Source organism: Pseudorasbora parva, chromosome 19 (genome assembly GCF_024679245.1).
Source record: "Pseudorasbora parva isolate DD20220531a chromosome 19, ASM2467924v1, whole genome shotgun sequence".
Classification (NCBI taxonomy): Eukaryota; Metazoa; Chordata; class Actinopteri; order Cypriniformes; family Gobionidae; genus Pseudorasbora; species Pseudorasbora parva.
Window position 1 is genome coordinate 12,777,173 of NC_090190.1, and position 13,850 is coordinate 12,791,022.

Here is a 13,850-nt window from a genome sequence, read left to right on the forward strand (position 1 = left end):
CAAACTACATTTAGTCATCTAACCAATCTAAGACCATTGCGTTTTTTGGAGGGATGGGCTTCATAGAAGCAGGAAGCAAACAAGCCGTTCAAAGGACAGTGGAGACAGCGGTCTGGAATAAAGGTAAAATATAAGAAAAATACAGCGTTAAAGAAAAAAGAAAAGAAGTATTAAGACATGTTATACTGCGCCCCATAAACACAACCAAGCCTAGAAAAAAAAAAACACGGAACCACCCCTTTAAAAAGTGCACATTCAATACAATTAAGTTAACGCTACTGAGTCCAGGCTAGATGTTCTGAGTTCAGTTTTTATAATTTTGTGTGTATTATTAAATAAGACAGCACTTGCAGCTTGTGTGTGAATGTTGTTGTGTAGTCTGTGCTGTTGTTTAATGAATTGTATCCTCCTTGTGGCACCGTGTGCATCGTGGCTGTTGCATGTGTGATCTTGTCTCTCGATGACAATGAAGTGGCAGCCCCGGCGGTGGGAGGGTCAACGTCTTTCGTTCTTGCACACACTCAGAGAGACGCTCTTAGAGAAACTCAGACGCAGTCGCTCTTTTGGCGATCTGGCCGCACTGAGACCTCGCTCAAGGTCCAGTCTGGAAGTCTACGTGAGTCAGGTCACTGTGTGCCCTGCCATTCTGAGTGAAGTCTGTGTGTGCGTGTCTCTTTTCTTTTCTTTGCTTGCATTTTCTGCTTTAACATTGTCACATTTCTCACATTCACACATGCACTTTTCTAAACTATAATATTACCCCATGATATTACCCCATGAAAACAAAATTGTGGCTTTTAGTTCTTGTCTGTTATCTTGTATGTAAAAATAAATAAAAATAAATTGCAGACATTTTAATATTTTAAATCTTTCACTTCCAGGAGTTAAAATATTGGACTTAAAATGGACTTAAAATATTGACAAATCGTATCTCCAAGCCATATAGACATTGTTGTTTAATTAAATTAAAATCTGACCAAGAACCACCCACTTAAGCTAAACAGTTAATATTACTGAAATGTAAATGTATATGTTTAAGCCACTCACATGTCAATGGTGACGCATAACATCACAATGCACAATATTAATGAACCTAGTAAATTTCAAACAGGTTATTGCAGTTTTGCTTTTAGTTTTGTGTGAAGTACGTATCAGATGGTCAGTGAACAAACTGTGGGCAGTCTTCGGGCAGTCTTCATGCAGTTTGACACTAGCCTCTGACTAGTGCAAGTGGCTAATCATGGTTTGGATGTCCCACCCAGCTTCTTGTTTCAGTAGGATTGGTGTTAACACAGGAAAGACAATTTGCTTTCGTTAAACCTTAAAACCATTCAGGAATTCCTGTGTCAAACCATTTCATTGGGGTTTATACTATTGCTCTTTAGTTAGGGTTGCCAACTTTTGAGGGGTGTTGTAAGAAAAGCACAAAAAGGTGTTTTCTGATTATCAAAAAATGTTGTAACTGAAAGCATGTGTCTGGAGTTGGCAACCCTGCTTTAGTGTGTTAGCACTTTTGGACTGAAATTATAGTTCGTATCTTTAGATCACTAAAGCTACAAAAATAATAGTACTGAAAAGACTAAATGACATTAAAGAGCCATACTTAGCGTATTTTCTTTCTCTTTCGATCTCACAGTCCACTTTACCAGATGACGTCTTTGAAAACGGAGGCTGCGGTGTGGCCGAATGCAAGCGTCTGTCCTTCACCTTCTCTGACATGTCAACGTCAAGCCTCACCCCCATCCAGTCAAACCCAGAGATTACTGTCACACCCCCTGAGACGGACCCTCCTTCTGAACCGGCTTCTGTCCCTGAGGACAGGCCAGTTGAAGAGGAGTGCGTTGAGGAAGATTGTGGCAGCGTTAGCACCAGCGATCCAGACCTGGAGTGGGACCAGGTTGAGAGCCAGGGGCCCGGCACAGGCTCCGCTGCCCTGTCCTTGTGCTCCGAGAGTCAGCTGTCTGCAGTGGGACCGGAGGATGTGATGTTCCTGGAGCCTAACATGCCTGATGAAGCCCTGGAGCTGAAGCCAGTGGAGCTGGACGGGGAGGAAGGCAGTCTGACCAGGCAGCTGGTGAGGAGGCTCACCTCCTCCGACATGCTCCCAGAGGCCGGCGCTCTGAGCTGGGCTGGAGAGAGCAGCAGAACTTTCATGGAGAGCAGCCTGGAGGAGGCAATTCAGTCGCTGCTCCTGCAGCTGGAGAGCTTAGGCCAGCGTTGCGGGGAGCTGCAGGACTTGGAGCAGGAGGTCATGAGACTTGAAGACCTCCTCAAGGTGAATGAGCTCTATATTTGTGTTCTTTGGTTTCATTTTAGATTTTCTGATGCAGACATTAGTTTGATTCATCATGAAGCTTGATGCGTTTGTAGATGACAAAATTAGTATATATATATTTGTATATGTATATATATGTATATATTAGGGATCCACCTATATTGGCCTATATTGATAAGTCACTAATTATGTTCATGCTATGGCTGATATTAAAATTCTATACTGTCTACAAAAAAAAAAAAAATCATCTTTAGATTTGCTAAAGTGAGTGATAGATGATGGCAAAGATCATCTAAATGTAAAAATAGAGGATGAACAATTAGATACACAATATTGGTATAACCAATGAATAATATTGTGTATTCTTGAACATTACAATATCTTGATTGTAATTTTTGATCAATTTAATTTAACCTTGATTTTTTTTTTAAAGTACCAGATTTAGCAGGAATAATAACCAGCTGTATCTGCACTGATGTTAAAGCATGCATTAAATCGGAAAAACTCAACAAAGACACAACGGGAAGGCATACAATTAAATTCAGTCTTTGAAGGGTGTTGTCTCTCCTCAGTGCCGGGTCCCTGCCCATAGGAGCCGCTCATCGAGCCTCAGTTTGACTGTGGAGAGCGCCCTGGAAAGCTTCGACTTTCTCAACACCTCTGACTTCGATGACGACGACACAGGAGATGATGCGGGCACACTCTCACGCTCTGTCTTCATTGACATGGAGTCAGAGAGAATCGGGTGAGTTGGAGATCACACCATTTGGTGACCCGGTTTCTCTCAGGAACTTGACTACATGGCCTCAGTAGTTGTGATTATGTTATGCGATTCTTGTGGTGACAGTTGGTCTTACACGTAAAACAGGTCAGTCCAGCATCCAGAAGCAAGAGGACACCTGAGTGAAGCCCTCACAGAGGACACCGGTGTAGGGAACAGTGTAGCCGGCAGCCCGTTGCCTCTCACCACAGGGAACGAGAACTTGGACGTGGCAATCGTTATTCATCTACAATACTGCAATCATCTCATTCAGGTGATTCTGTGTTTCCACTTTTACAAGTTGCTTTCCCTTCTCAGACTCCATACATTTAGTGTGATTTGTCTGTAACACTGAACATGGTCACTCAACAGCACACCACAGATTAAAGCATGTCAAGGTGTTTTGTTAATATAAGATGCTGTTCTTTATGTATGGGATGCAGTTGTTAACCTCAGGAGGAAGACAGTCCCAGCACAAGACATACTTGCACAAACTAGCAACTCAAACGCTCTTGTTGGAGGAGTTCAGTGAGAAAAACTTTGACAGACCGGGCAGCTGCACTTCAGTGTCAGATGGTGAATATACTACTATTTTTTTTTGTAAAGTGTTTGTATTGCTTGTGGGATAATTTCGATGTTATGTTTCAACAGCATTGTCAATTTGGACCTGTATACTTCTCATACAAAAAAGTATGTTCTCCCAAAAATGTAAACTGTCATCATTTAACCACTCTCATATTGTTCCAAAAAAACATTCTTTATATTATAAGTCACCATAAAATCAAAATTGACCATTCTTATTTTTGATGGAATTTTGCTATATTTATTATAAATTAATATATATATATATATATATATATATATATATATATATATATATATATATATATATATATATATATATATATATATATATATATATATATATATATATATATATATATATATAAAATTTCATTATGTCCTTGCAATCATTAATCAGAATTTACCCCCCCTCCTGAAATGACATATCTCTTCTCTGAAGAAAATTGTTCACTTTTAAGTAATGGCTGTTATATGCCATCACTGCATTCTCACCAGATTTGGAAACTTTATTTTTGATGAGAGTATATTTACTTCAAAGCTTGCTTTTTAAAGAGTTTTGGCTCTTTGAGCTAAATATTGTTGCTCTGACAGAAGAATAACACTTAGAAATGGCTTTAAAAAGTACATAAATGCCTCACGACCGTAGACTGTAAAAACAAGTATGGACATAGTGTCTTTGACCTCACCCATAGGATTCCGATGAGGAATTCTGAAGCGTAAAATAGAGATGAGCTTGCCATCTTGTTAGCGCGTCATCGCATGCCACACCCGGATAACAGAAAATGGGCAAAGAGGCAGACGTGGGCCGAGCTGAGGTCACGCAATGATTAACAGACAGCAGATAAATGGCTATCCACCTGTCACTCAAAGTAACCACGCCCTTAATTATGCAGAATTGTATGGCTTTATATAATGTAAACGATTGAGTTATAAAAAAATTGACTTTTTACTGCGCCGAGTCGAAGTTCTTTCAAAAGTGCTATTCCGTCATACATTATAGTATCCTTTTTAACCCACTTAGAAAAGCGCCACATTTTATTTAGTGTCACCAGACTTGGTCATTCAACTATTCGTGTAACTGTATTTAAATAGGGAAAACGTGGAGGTGTTTGGTCGCTTCTAACTTGATCTCTGTTTGGTACCGTAGTGGATGAACTGGGTTTAGTGGGCTAAGCTAAGTGCTATGAAAATGTCACCGCGCGTCAGAGCGATTAAGTGCATGCACTGAGACGAGAGAGGTGTGTATCAACTCGTCTTAGTTAAGGGAATAACATAGTTTAATATGAAAAAGCGGTGGAATATCCCTTTAAGTTACTTCCATATTGGCTTCAACAGAAACTGGGGGAGGTTGCCACTTGCTCACGACACGTCATCCTCAATAAACCCGTCTCCGGCGTGATGACTCCGATCTTTCGAATATTCCAATCTAATATGACTTCTGACCTGTAAGGTTGATCATAATCATACACTGTTTGTTTGTTGGCCTGTTGCATTATTTTCCTGTTTAACACTGTGAAGCTGCTTTGAAACAATCTGCCTTGTAAAAAGCGCTATATCAATAAAGGTAACTTGACTTATCTTGATAATCAGAAAAAAAGTCAATTATAATAAATTCAAACAAATTCAGAATGTCATGGCACCTAAGACATATGTTCTTTCAATTCCACCGGCATTAGCTGGTGTAGCGAAAAGTTGAGTTTGAACCCTGCTGTTGACTCTCTACCTCTCTTTGTTTCCTAACCAGTGCTGCCTGGGCTGGTGGAGCGGCCAGCGCTGATGTCTCTGTGGTCCGACTGCAGTGGCGGTCTGTTCCACACTACACTGGACCGAGTGTTGAAGCACATGCATCTCAGCTTTGCCTTGCCACTGCAACAGATTCTTCCTCACTCTCCCGACTCAGGTAGTGACAATAACGGCACAATAATAATCTACAGAAGGAAATATCGGGAATCTGCTGAATTTTTATGAATGTAACATCAGCGTTCATCACTTGTGTCCAGTGATCAGGATGGTAGTGAATGAAATGGTGGACAGGAGCGAGCTGGCCTCATCCTCATGTCCGTCACCGTCCCCTCTGGCACAGGATGTCCTCACAGTGTTCCAGTTCCACTGCTACTCTGTTGAACACGATGTCACGGACATGGAGCGACACCTGCTGGATTTAGCCAAAGAAGGTAAGACATTTTTGTTGAATAGTAATAATTAGTTTAATAGCTTTAGGTTATTAGCACAATTCTAGCATAGTGTAATCTTTGTCTTTTGTGTCCAAATCAGTCATGCTTGAAGAAGCCTTGAGCTGTGGGGACACCGAACGTTCACTGAAGGAACTACAGGAAGTGTCTGTCATGTGTCTCCAGCCCCGCCCCCAAACCCTGTGGGCCGTGGCTGGGCTGCTAACCTCTGATGACCCTGAAGTGATGAAGGCCGCTACAGCCTTCCTCTCATCTGCTGCCTCACACAAGCCCTTCAGGTCAAAGGTCAGTTGTTTAACTCATCTGACAATTAATGGTATCGATAAATGATATTGGCATAAACTAACATTCGAAAGTTTGGGGTTGGTATGATTTTTATAATGCTTTTGAAAAAGTTTCTTGTTCTCATCAAGGCTGCATTTATATGATAAAAATATAATAATAACAATAATATTGTGACGTGTTATTATAACTTAAAAACAACTGTTTATATTAACATTGCATTGTAAAAATGTAATTTATTCCAGTGATCAAAGCTGTATTTTCATCATCATTACTCCAGTCTTCAGTGTCACATGATCCTTCAGAAATCATTCTAATATGCTGATTTGCTGCTGAAGAAACATTTCTAATGATTATCAATGTTGAAAACAAATGTGGTGCTTAATTTGTTTGTGCAAACCCTGAGTTTTTTTTTTCAGTTTTCTTTAATAATAAATATAAATAACAGAGTTTATTCTGAAACATTATAAATGCTTCTACTGTCCCTTTTGATGAATGCATCCTTGCTGAATAAAAGTATTAAATTCTTTTAAATCTGACTCCAAAAATATTTAAACAGTAGTGTATTTCAAAGCAAATTTGGAAACAATGCTGGATACAAATACCAAGATGTGAAAAAGAATGTCAAAAATGTGTATAAACTATGAGGGAAACACATTTACCAAAAAATAATAATATAAATAATTAAAAATATACAAAATAAGAAATAAAAATAAATATTAATAAATTAAATGCAAGTAGTCATGGTACTGTAGCAGCACGCAGTACAAAATGAATGTACAGCTGTTTGAGGACACCAGGAAGTGATCAAGTAGTTCATCTTGTCTGTGTGTGTTTGTCTTCAACAGGCTGTCGATTGTTACACACGAGCCTTATCAGAAGTTGAGTTACACACACCAAGAGCTGCATGCGCCGCTCTGAGCTGTCTGCAGGTCAGTTAGACTGTTTGGTTGAATTGCACTTCAAACTAAAGCTAAAATCATGTCTGTGATTAGTTACAAGAGTGACTTAAAGCCTCTCTGTCTGTCTCGGGTTATTTTTCAGGCTGTGGAGAGCATTGATGCCGTGGTGTCACTGTGTGACTCCGAAGACGAAGATCTCCGCCAAATTGCCATAGAAACCCTCCTCACTTTTGGTAAAACATCCAGTCATACAAATGACACACCGGCTCCACAATTAGTCAGTTTAATGATACTTCTCGTTTACACTCTTACTGCAAATGAGTGTACATCTGACTGATCCATTCTAGACACAAATGTGTATTTTTGGTCTGTTTTGCCAAAAAGAAACTCTGTACGATTGACTTTTGGGAATATGCTAACACCAGAGTCCTTGTGGATTCTTAAACTTCAAAATGCTATAATTAAATGAAATAAATATGAGCACTGAATGTTCAAAGCTACAATGTGGCTCTGTTGCGTGGTCTACAGGCTTGCGGTTTCAGAGCAGTTTGCGATTAATGAATTTCACACATTTATGTCAAACTATTGCTTATGATCTACTTTGTGGTGTTTAAAACGTTATATGTTTTAGATGGATGTACGGGTGCATAATTTATCTTCATTAAGGGGCGGGCACACTACACTTTTTCTTTCGTTGACTTCCATTCATACTCGTGATGCATTACTGACCAAAAACAAATCATGCAAAAACTTTAGAATGCAGCAAAATGCAAACCTTTAAGTTTGGGGAACTCTGATCTTGCAACACATTAAGAAGTGTGACCAGTAGAGATTTTTGCTGAATTAAAGCAAAATTATATACCACATATTTTTTCAGTAGTAGAGGTAATTGTATATTTTTACATTTTGAATATATAACTATATATCTGTGAAACTGAGAAATCATATTTATACGTTACAGTGTTTGTAGAAATTTTGAGTGCTCTATATTTTGCACTATATTGCCAAAAGTATTGGGACACCCCTCCAAATCATTGAATTCAGGTGTTTCAATCACAGTGTGCATTCTGCAAAGTCAATAGCTACAGACCTCCAAACTTCTTGAAGCCCTGCAGATTAGCTCAAGAACCGTGCATGGAGAGCTTCATGAAATGGGTTTCCATGGCCGAGCAGCTGCATCCAAGCCTTACATCACCAAGTGCAATGCAAAGCATCGGATGCAGTGGTGTAAAGCATATCACCACTGGACTCTAGAACAGTGGAGACATGTTTTCTGGAGTAACGAATCACGCTTCTCTGTCAGAATGGTACTTGATGACTGCATTGTGTCAAATGTAAAGTTTGGTGGAGGGGGGATTATTCACATTATTCATACATGAGTTCAATGTGTGGGGTTGTTTCAGCATACCAAGACATTTTGGACAATTTTATGCTCCCATCTTTATGGGAACAGTTTGGGGAAGGCCTCTTCCTCTTCCACCAGTGCACAAAGCAAGGACCATAAAGACATAGATGAGCAGAGAATGAGTCAGGCCTTCGCGTCCCACATCAGTGCCTGACTTCACAAATGTGCTTCTAGAAAATGGTCAAACATTCCCATTAACACACTCCTAAACGTTGTGGAAAGCCTTCCCACAAGAGATGAAGCTGTTTTAGCTGCAAAGGGTGAGCCAACTCCATATTAAACCCTACGGATTAAGAATGAGATGTCATTATAGTTCATGTGCATATAAAGACAGGTGTCCCAAAACTTTTGGCAATATAGTGTGTTAGGGGTTAACAGCTTATGACCCAGGACCAGTAGTGAAGAAATAAAGACAGAGTCAGGATTGCAATTCATTAAAAGAAAAATGTACTTAAGAATAGTTTGCAGTTTCAAAAGCAGAAGCCAGCTTCAAGTCTCAAGGAGTTCGTAGGCTGCGCTCCCTCTCTCACCGTCTCGTTGCCCCACCCTCTCGTACATACAATTGTCCCAACAGTTATACCTTTTTCAAGGTCTATCCACGTCATTACTGCAATGTGGACGGTTCTGATTGGCTCAGAGACAATGCACAGTCATGGTAAATTTCCACTCATGTCAGTTAATCTGATGCACGTTTCCATAGACGTGTCACTTGTTGATGCTTTCACCCCGGAATTAGGCCCCTAGTGACCTTCAAGATCTGGAGCAGGCGCCAGCTTGCCCAGAACAACATGTCCACCCATCTCTTAGGGTGCCCATTGTACACCTCAACACTGATCTGTAACATAGAATATTGCGCACATACACGGATACAGTCTCTCCAAGGTTGGAGATGATTAAGCTCCAATTCTAACAAAAACATACTGATAACATGTGCTTTCTTTCAGTGAGAGGGACACACAATAGTACAGGCAATATTCATCTTGAGTCTTTAGTGTTTCAGTAAAAGGAAATATAAAGGGAATAAAATATAATAAATGAACTGAAAGACACTTTAAAACAGCGTTTCCCAACCGGGGTGCCGCGGCAGGGTTAAACTTGCTTTTATGTATGTTTCTGTCGATGGATACACGTGCTGGCTACTCAGTGATAGTCCTACAACAGCGATAATAAAAGAAAAACGGGCAAAACAGTCTCTCTTTGTAAACTGTGTTCAATGCATGCGAGTGCTGCCGTGTGACCAGTCATTTCGCAGTCATCACCCAGGTATATTAGCCAGAAGACGCGAATGAGAGTGCGCACGCGCTGTGTGATCTGTCTCTGCACTCATCCGAAAGCGCGCACTCTTCTCACAGCGCGCAAATATATAGTTCTCTTTCAAGTCTTGCGCTTGAACGGACAAACTCATACAAAAAGTATGTCAACATGTCCATCTTAATGAGTATCCAAGCAGACATAGTCTGAATACACCTTAAGTGAACTTTATACAATCGAGAAATACGACGCATATCCCTATTAGGTCCTAAAGGGGCAGCAACCTTTACTCTTTTTAATGTCAAAGAAAAGATAAGGACATCACTCACTGCTCTTGATTGAATAGCTTGTGTAAGTTTAATAAGGATTAATCTTTAATTTAAACAGTTAAATATACAGTTATTTTACATTTGATTATTTATTCAATTTCTCTACCTAAAAACTAATGTTAGACCTACCTGGAAAACATGAAAACATTGTTCATTTTATCAGTATCTTTGCTCAATAGTATTTATTTGTGCTGCTGCTTGTATTCAAGTTATTTGTTCTTATTAGGGGTTCAAGCACAAAGTCCTTGGCTCAAGACGGACATTTTCAGTCATATACACACACACTAGAGAAGAAAAGACTATCGTAACTTCCACTTCATACCGACTTGAAGTCCTCATTGTTTATGTGCCCTAACCTGTTTAATTCAAGTAAAATAATCTAAGATACATGATTTATTTTCAGATTATGCGTTTCTTCTCTATGGACATAGCGTATTAATTTTATTTGTGTAGATCTTAAACTTAATTTTAAAAACCCTGTCAATGCTCCATAGCACATACACAGTCTCAATGCTAATGAACAACCTCTCCAGCCTTCCATGACTTACAGAACTTATTTGTGTGTATTTCTGTTCTCAGGTGAAGAAGGGCGTCTGGCATACGAGCAGTTGGACACGGTACCAAGGGAGATTTTGCGGCTGGGGACTCGCCGTGGTAATGCCGTTACCACTTCATTTTAGAAAAATCAACTTCTCATCCCTGTGACCCTGCACACACCTGACGGGAAAAACACACGACCTGCTTGCAAGAAGAACAGTGAGGCTTAGCCTCCGATGCAGGCCCATATCTTGAGACCTTCATCACGAGGTCTCCTTTTCTACAGGATGTTTTCATTAATACTACTCGTGTCGCAGTGGTCATTGCTGAATGAACAATAAGAAGAGTATTTATTATTGGCAGTTAGTTATTCGGAGGCGTGTAAATAGCACAGCAAATCTTATTTTAATTTTGTCCTGACATTTTTTTTTTCTGTACGTGCCGTTCCATTTCAGGGATTATAAGGAATTGTTTTAATGCTTGAGTTTGAGGGGGTTTTTTTTGACCTGGACAAAGTGAAATATCTATAACTGTTGGGAAAGGAAGGATTTTTGGTGTTGAACTACTAAAAAAACGGCGTGGACAATGGCCTGCTGATTTACAAATCGCTCGCTTGCCTTCACTGGTCAGGGGTGAATATTTCTATGGACGGGGTCTGTAGTGGACAATTGCATTAACATGGTACTAATGCCTGGGCACATGGGATCTTGCAACAAGGGCTGTTCGGAGCCCATCGGAGTATCTGAAAATGCACTTTTATTCAGTCAGAGAAGCGTGATGCATTACTGTGAATTTTGGTTTGTGCAAAAAACTGGAAGTTTATTTGCTCTGTGATTCGAACTTGCTTCTGTGCCTATTGTTACTGTACTACTGAGTCACACGACTGTAATATCATTTTTATTTATTTTATAATTTCTCTTCACTATAAACGGATTTCACCCTCTTAAATTAAAATAAATTAATACTGAGAACAGATTGTATTAATATTGTACTAAACATCTGTTCACAATATAAGGTACAGTCAGGGTTTGGTATTATTGAGGGGCTATTCACTATGAAATAATTTTTTTATATATATATAGTTGACATGTTTTATTGATCATTATCATCTTTTAACAGTGCATTCGCTGAGTTATACAGTATTTGTGCTCAAGGTGTCTTTTCTGTATGCTTAAGCACATGACCTGAAAAAACACTGCTAACCGAACGCTTGCCTCGCTTTGTGACGTTAATACGCCCCGTGTTTGGTCTCTCAAATGTGAATTTACGCTTATGGCAGCAATTAAAACGCATTTTTGTAGATCACCCTACCTGTTTTTACAAATGTTTTCTATGACATTGAGAATTGTATGAAAGCAGGGGCTTAAATCCATCGAAAGAGCACATTTCGAGGAATGTACTGAGTACAGAAAGGTTGCTGTAAGTATAGGCCTCAAAAGCACAACTGAAATGTTTCGGTTAGATTGTTATTTGGCATCTACTGCACAAACTCCTAAAGCCATAATGATACAGTAGTCAATATATTTAAGGCTCTTTGTGGTTTCTATTTATCAGAATTATCTATAACAGATATTCAAAAATGTTCATTTTGTTTTCTCTAATCAGTCACAGCAATTCATGTTTTCCTTGCTTTGCGACCACCATTACAGTATTTGACCCTGGGCATTGGTGATCACTCCTTGATAATTTCTTTCTTTGCACAGAGATATCAAGTGAAAAGGTTGAATTAACATGTATTGCCTTGTTCTCATCTCAGACAGAAGCTGCATTTTATTGTTCAAACCTCATTTAGAGTGTCCTTCTTGATAGGAAGCTGTTGTTGTTATGGTTTTGTGTACGTGTGGAGGGCTTGAGCACACAGCTTGACGTTGCAATAGCTTTAGCTACTACTGTTGGAATGAAAGCAGATTTCACTTGGTCACAATGCTAATGTTCTCTCATTGTTTTGGTTAATTTTTTTTTTGGAGTTTATTGTATTTCCTCTGCTGAAAGTGGCAATAAAATTTATTTTTGCATAATTATCACATTTGACATCATGCTGTTTTTTTAATCATACAGTATACTACCGTTCAAAGGTTTTGAAAGAAAAAAAATCAGTGAGGGATGCATTAAATTTATTTAAAAAAAATTGTATGTATATATATATATATATATCATCAATTTCTAATTAAAAGAAATTCTTTCAAACCTGATTCTTTCAAAATTCTTTGAAATTCTTTCAAGAACCTTAAAAAAAGTATATCAGTTTCCACATAAATACAAAGCAGTGCAATTATAATTTATGTTGATGAGATGTTTCTTGAGCTCCTAATCTGCATATTAGAATGATTGCCGAAGGATCACGTGACACTGAAGACTGGAGTAATGATACTGAGAAAAAAAAAGGCTATTTTAAATATTAATATTACAGTTTAATTTTATGATAACACTTTACAATAAGATAAGTACATATTAGCGCATGTTAACTAATAGTGTATTAATCTTTGTTAATGTCACTTTCAACATATACTAATATTTTATTAAAATCTTGTTAACATTAGTTAATGCACTGTGAACTAACATGAACAGCTGTATTTGCATTAATGTTAAAGATGAACAAATACAGTAACAAATGTATTGCTCATGTTTAGTTCATGTTAGCTAATGCATTAATGTTAACTAATGAAAGCGTATTGTAAAGTGTTCAACTTTTTATTAATGCTTTAACAAGTGAAAATTGATATTAATGGTAAAAAAGTTACCAGACAAAAGTCTTTCTGAATTGGACAGAAAATACAGTACCACATCATAATTAACAAAACTAATGCCACTTATAATTAAATAACACTTCATTTCAACATTTTGGATTGAAATGAGGTGTTAGCATTTAGTTGGGAAAATTGACCAAGCAGTAAAAATTATTTTATAAGGACAAATGTGTGTGAAGCAAATTAAGTGTAGGATTAGTGTTCAGATATGTTTAGAAGTAGGAAAAGCTTTCCGTGCTCCTTTAAAGTCACTAATATGCGAGGTCAAGAATTTAGGCTCTATGACAGATTTAAAGTTCAAGTTCATTTCTTCAGCCAGCAAACTCTACTACAGCACTAGAGCTTCTACCTGCTCAATATCCTCTGTTGTACCAATCACCCACCACCTCAAGATAAGAATTTGTGTATCAAATCACCTCACGACTCCAGTCGGGTCTGGACAGCTAGCCTTTAAACTACCCTCAGGAGCGCAACATAGGACACACGACACAGAGTAGCAGTTTTATCTAATGCCATGCAAGCATGAGGCCATTTTCATGAAAATCAAAAATAGAAATACAGGCACAAACCAAGCACAAAAAGCAA

At 38.5% G+C, this 13,850-nt stretch overlaps 1 protein-coding gene across 3 annotated transcripts in view; it reads left to right on the plus strand.

Moving 5' to 3' along the window:
• Positions 1-12,542, plus strand: part of ripor2 (RHO family interacting cell polarization regulator 2) — a 66,235-nt gene extending 53,693 nt beyond the window's left edge. For all 3 annotated transcript variants that reach the window (XM_067424924.1, XM_067424923.1, XM_067424925.1), the window contains exons 13-22: positions 1,637-2,275; positions 2,848-3,020; positions 3,144-3,309; positions 3,479-3,611; positions 5,365-5,520; positions 5,621-5,794; positions 5,895-6,097; positions 6,943-7,026; positions 7,139-7,229; positions 10,561-12,542. In XM_067424924.1, the coding sequence (XP_067281025.1) occupies positions 1,637-2,275; positions 2,848-3,020; positions 3,144-3,309; positions 3,479-3,611; positions 5,365-5,520; positions 5,621-5,794; positions 5,895-6,097; positions 6,943-7,026; positions 7,139-7,229; positions 10,561-10,661 (1,920 nt within the window). In that variant the 3' untranslated portion in view covers positions 10,662-12,542. The remainder of the gene's footprint in view (positions 1-1,636; positions 2,276-2,847; positions 3,021-3,143; positions 3,310-3,478; positions 3,612-5,364; positions 5,521-5,620; positions 5,795-5,894; positions 6,098-6,942; positions 7,027-7,138; positions 7,230-10,560) is intronic.
• The last annotated feature ends 1,308 nt before the right edge of the window (positions 12,543-13,850 follow it).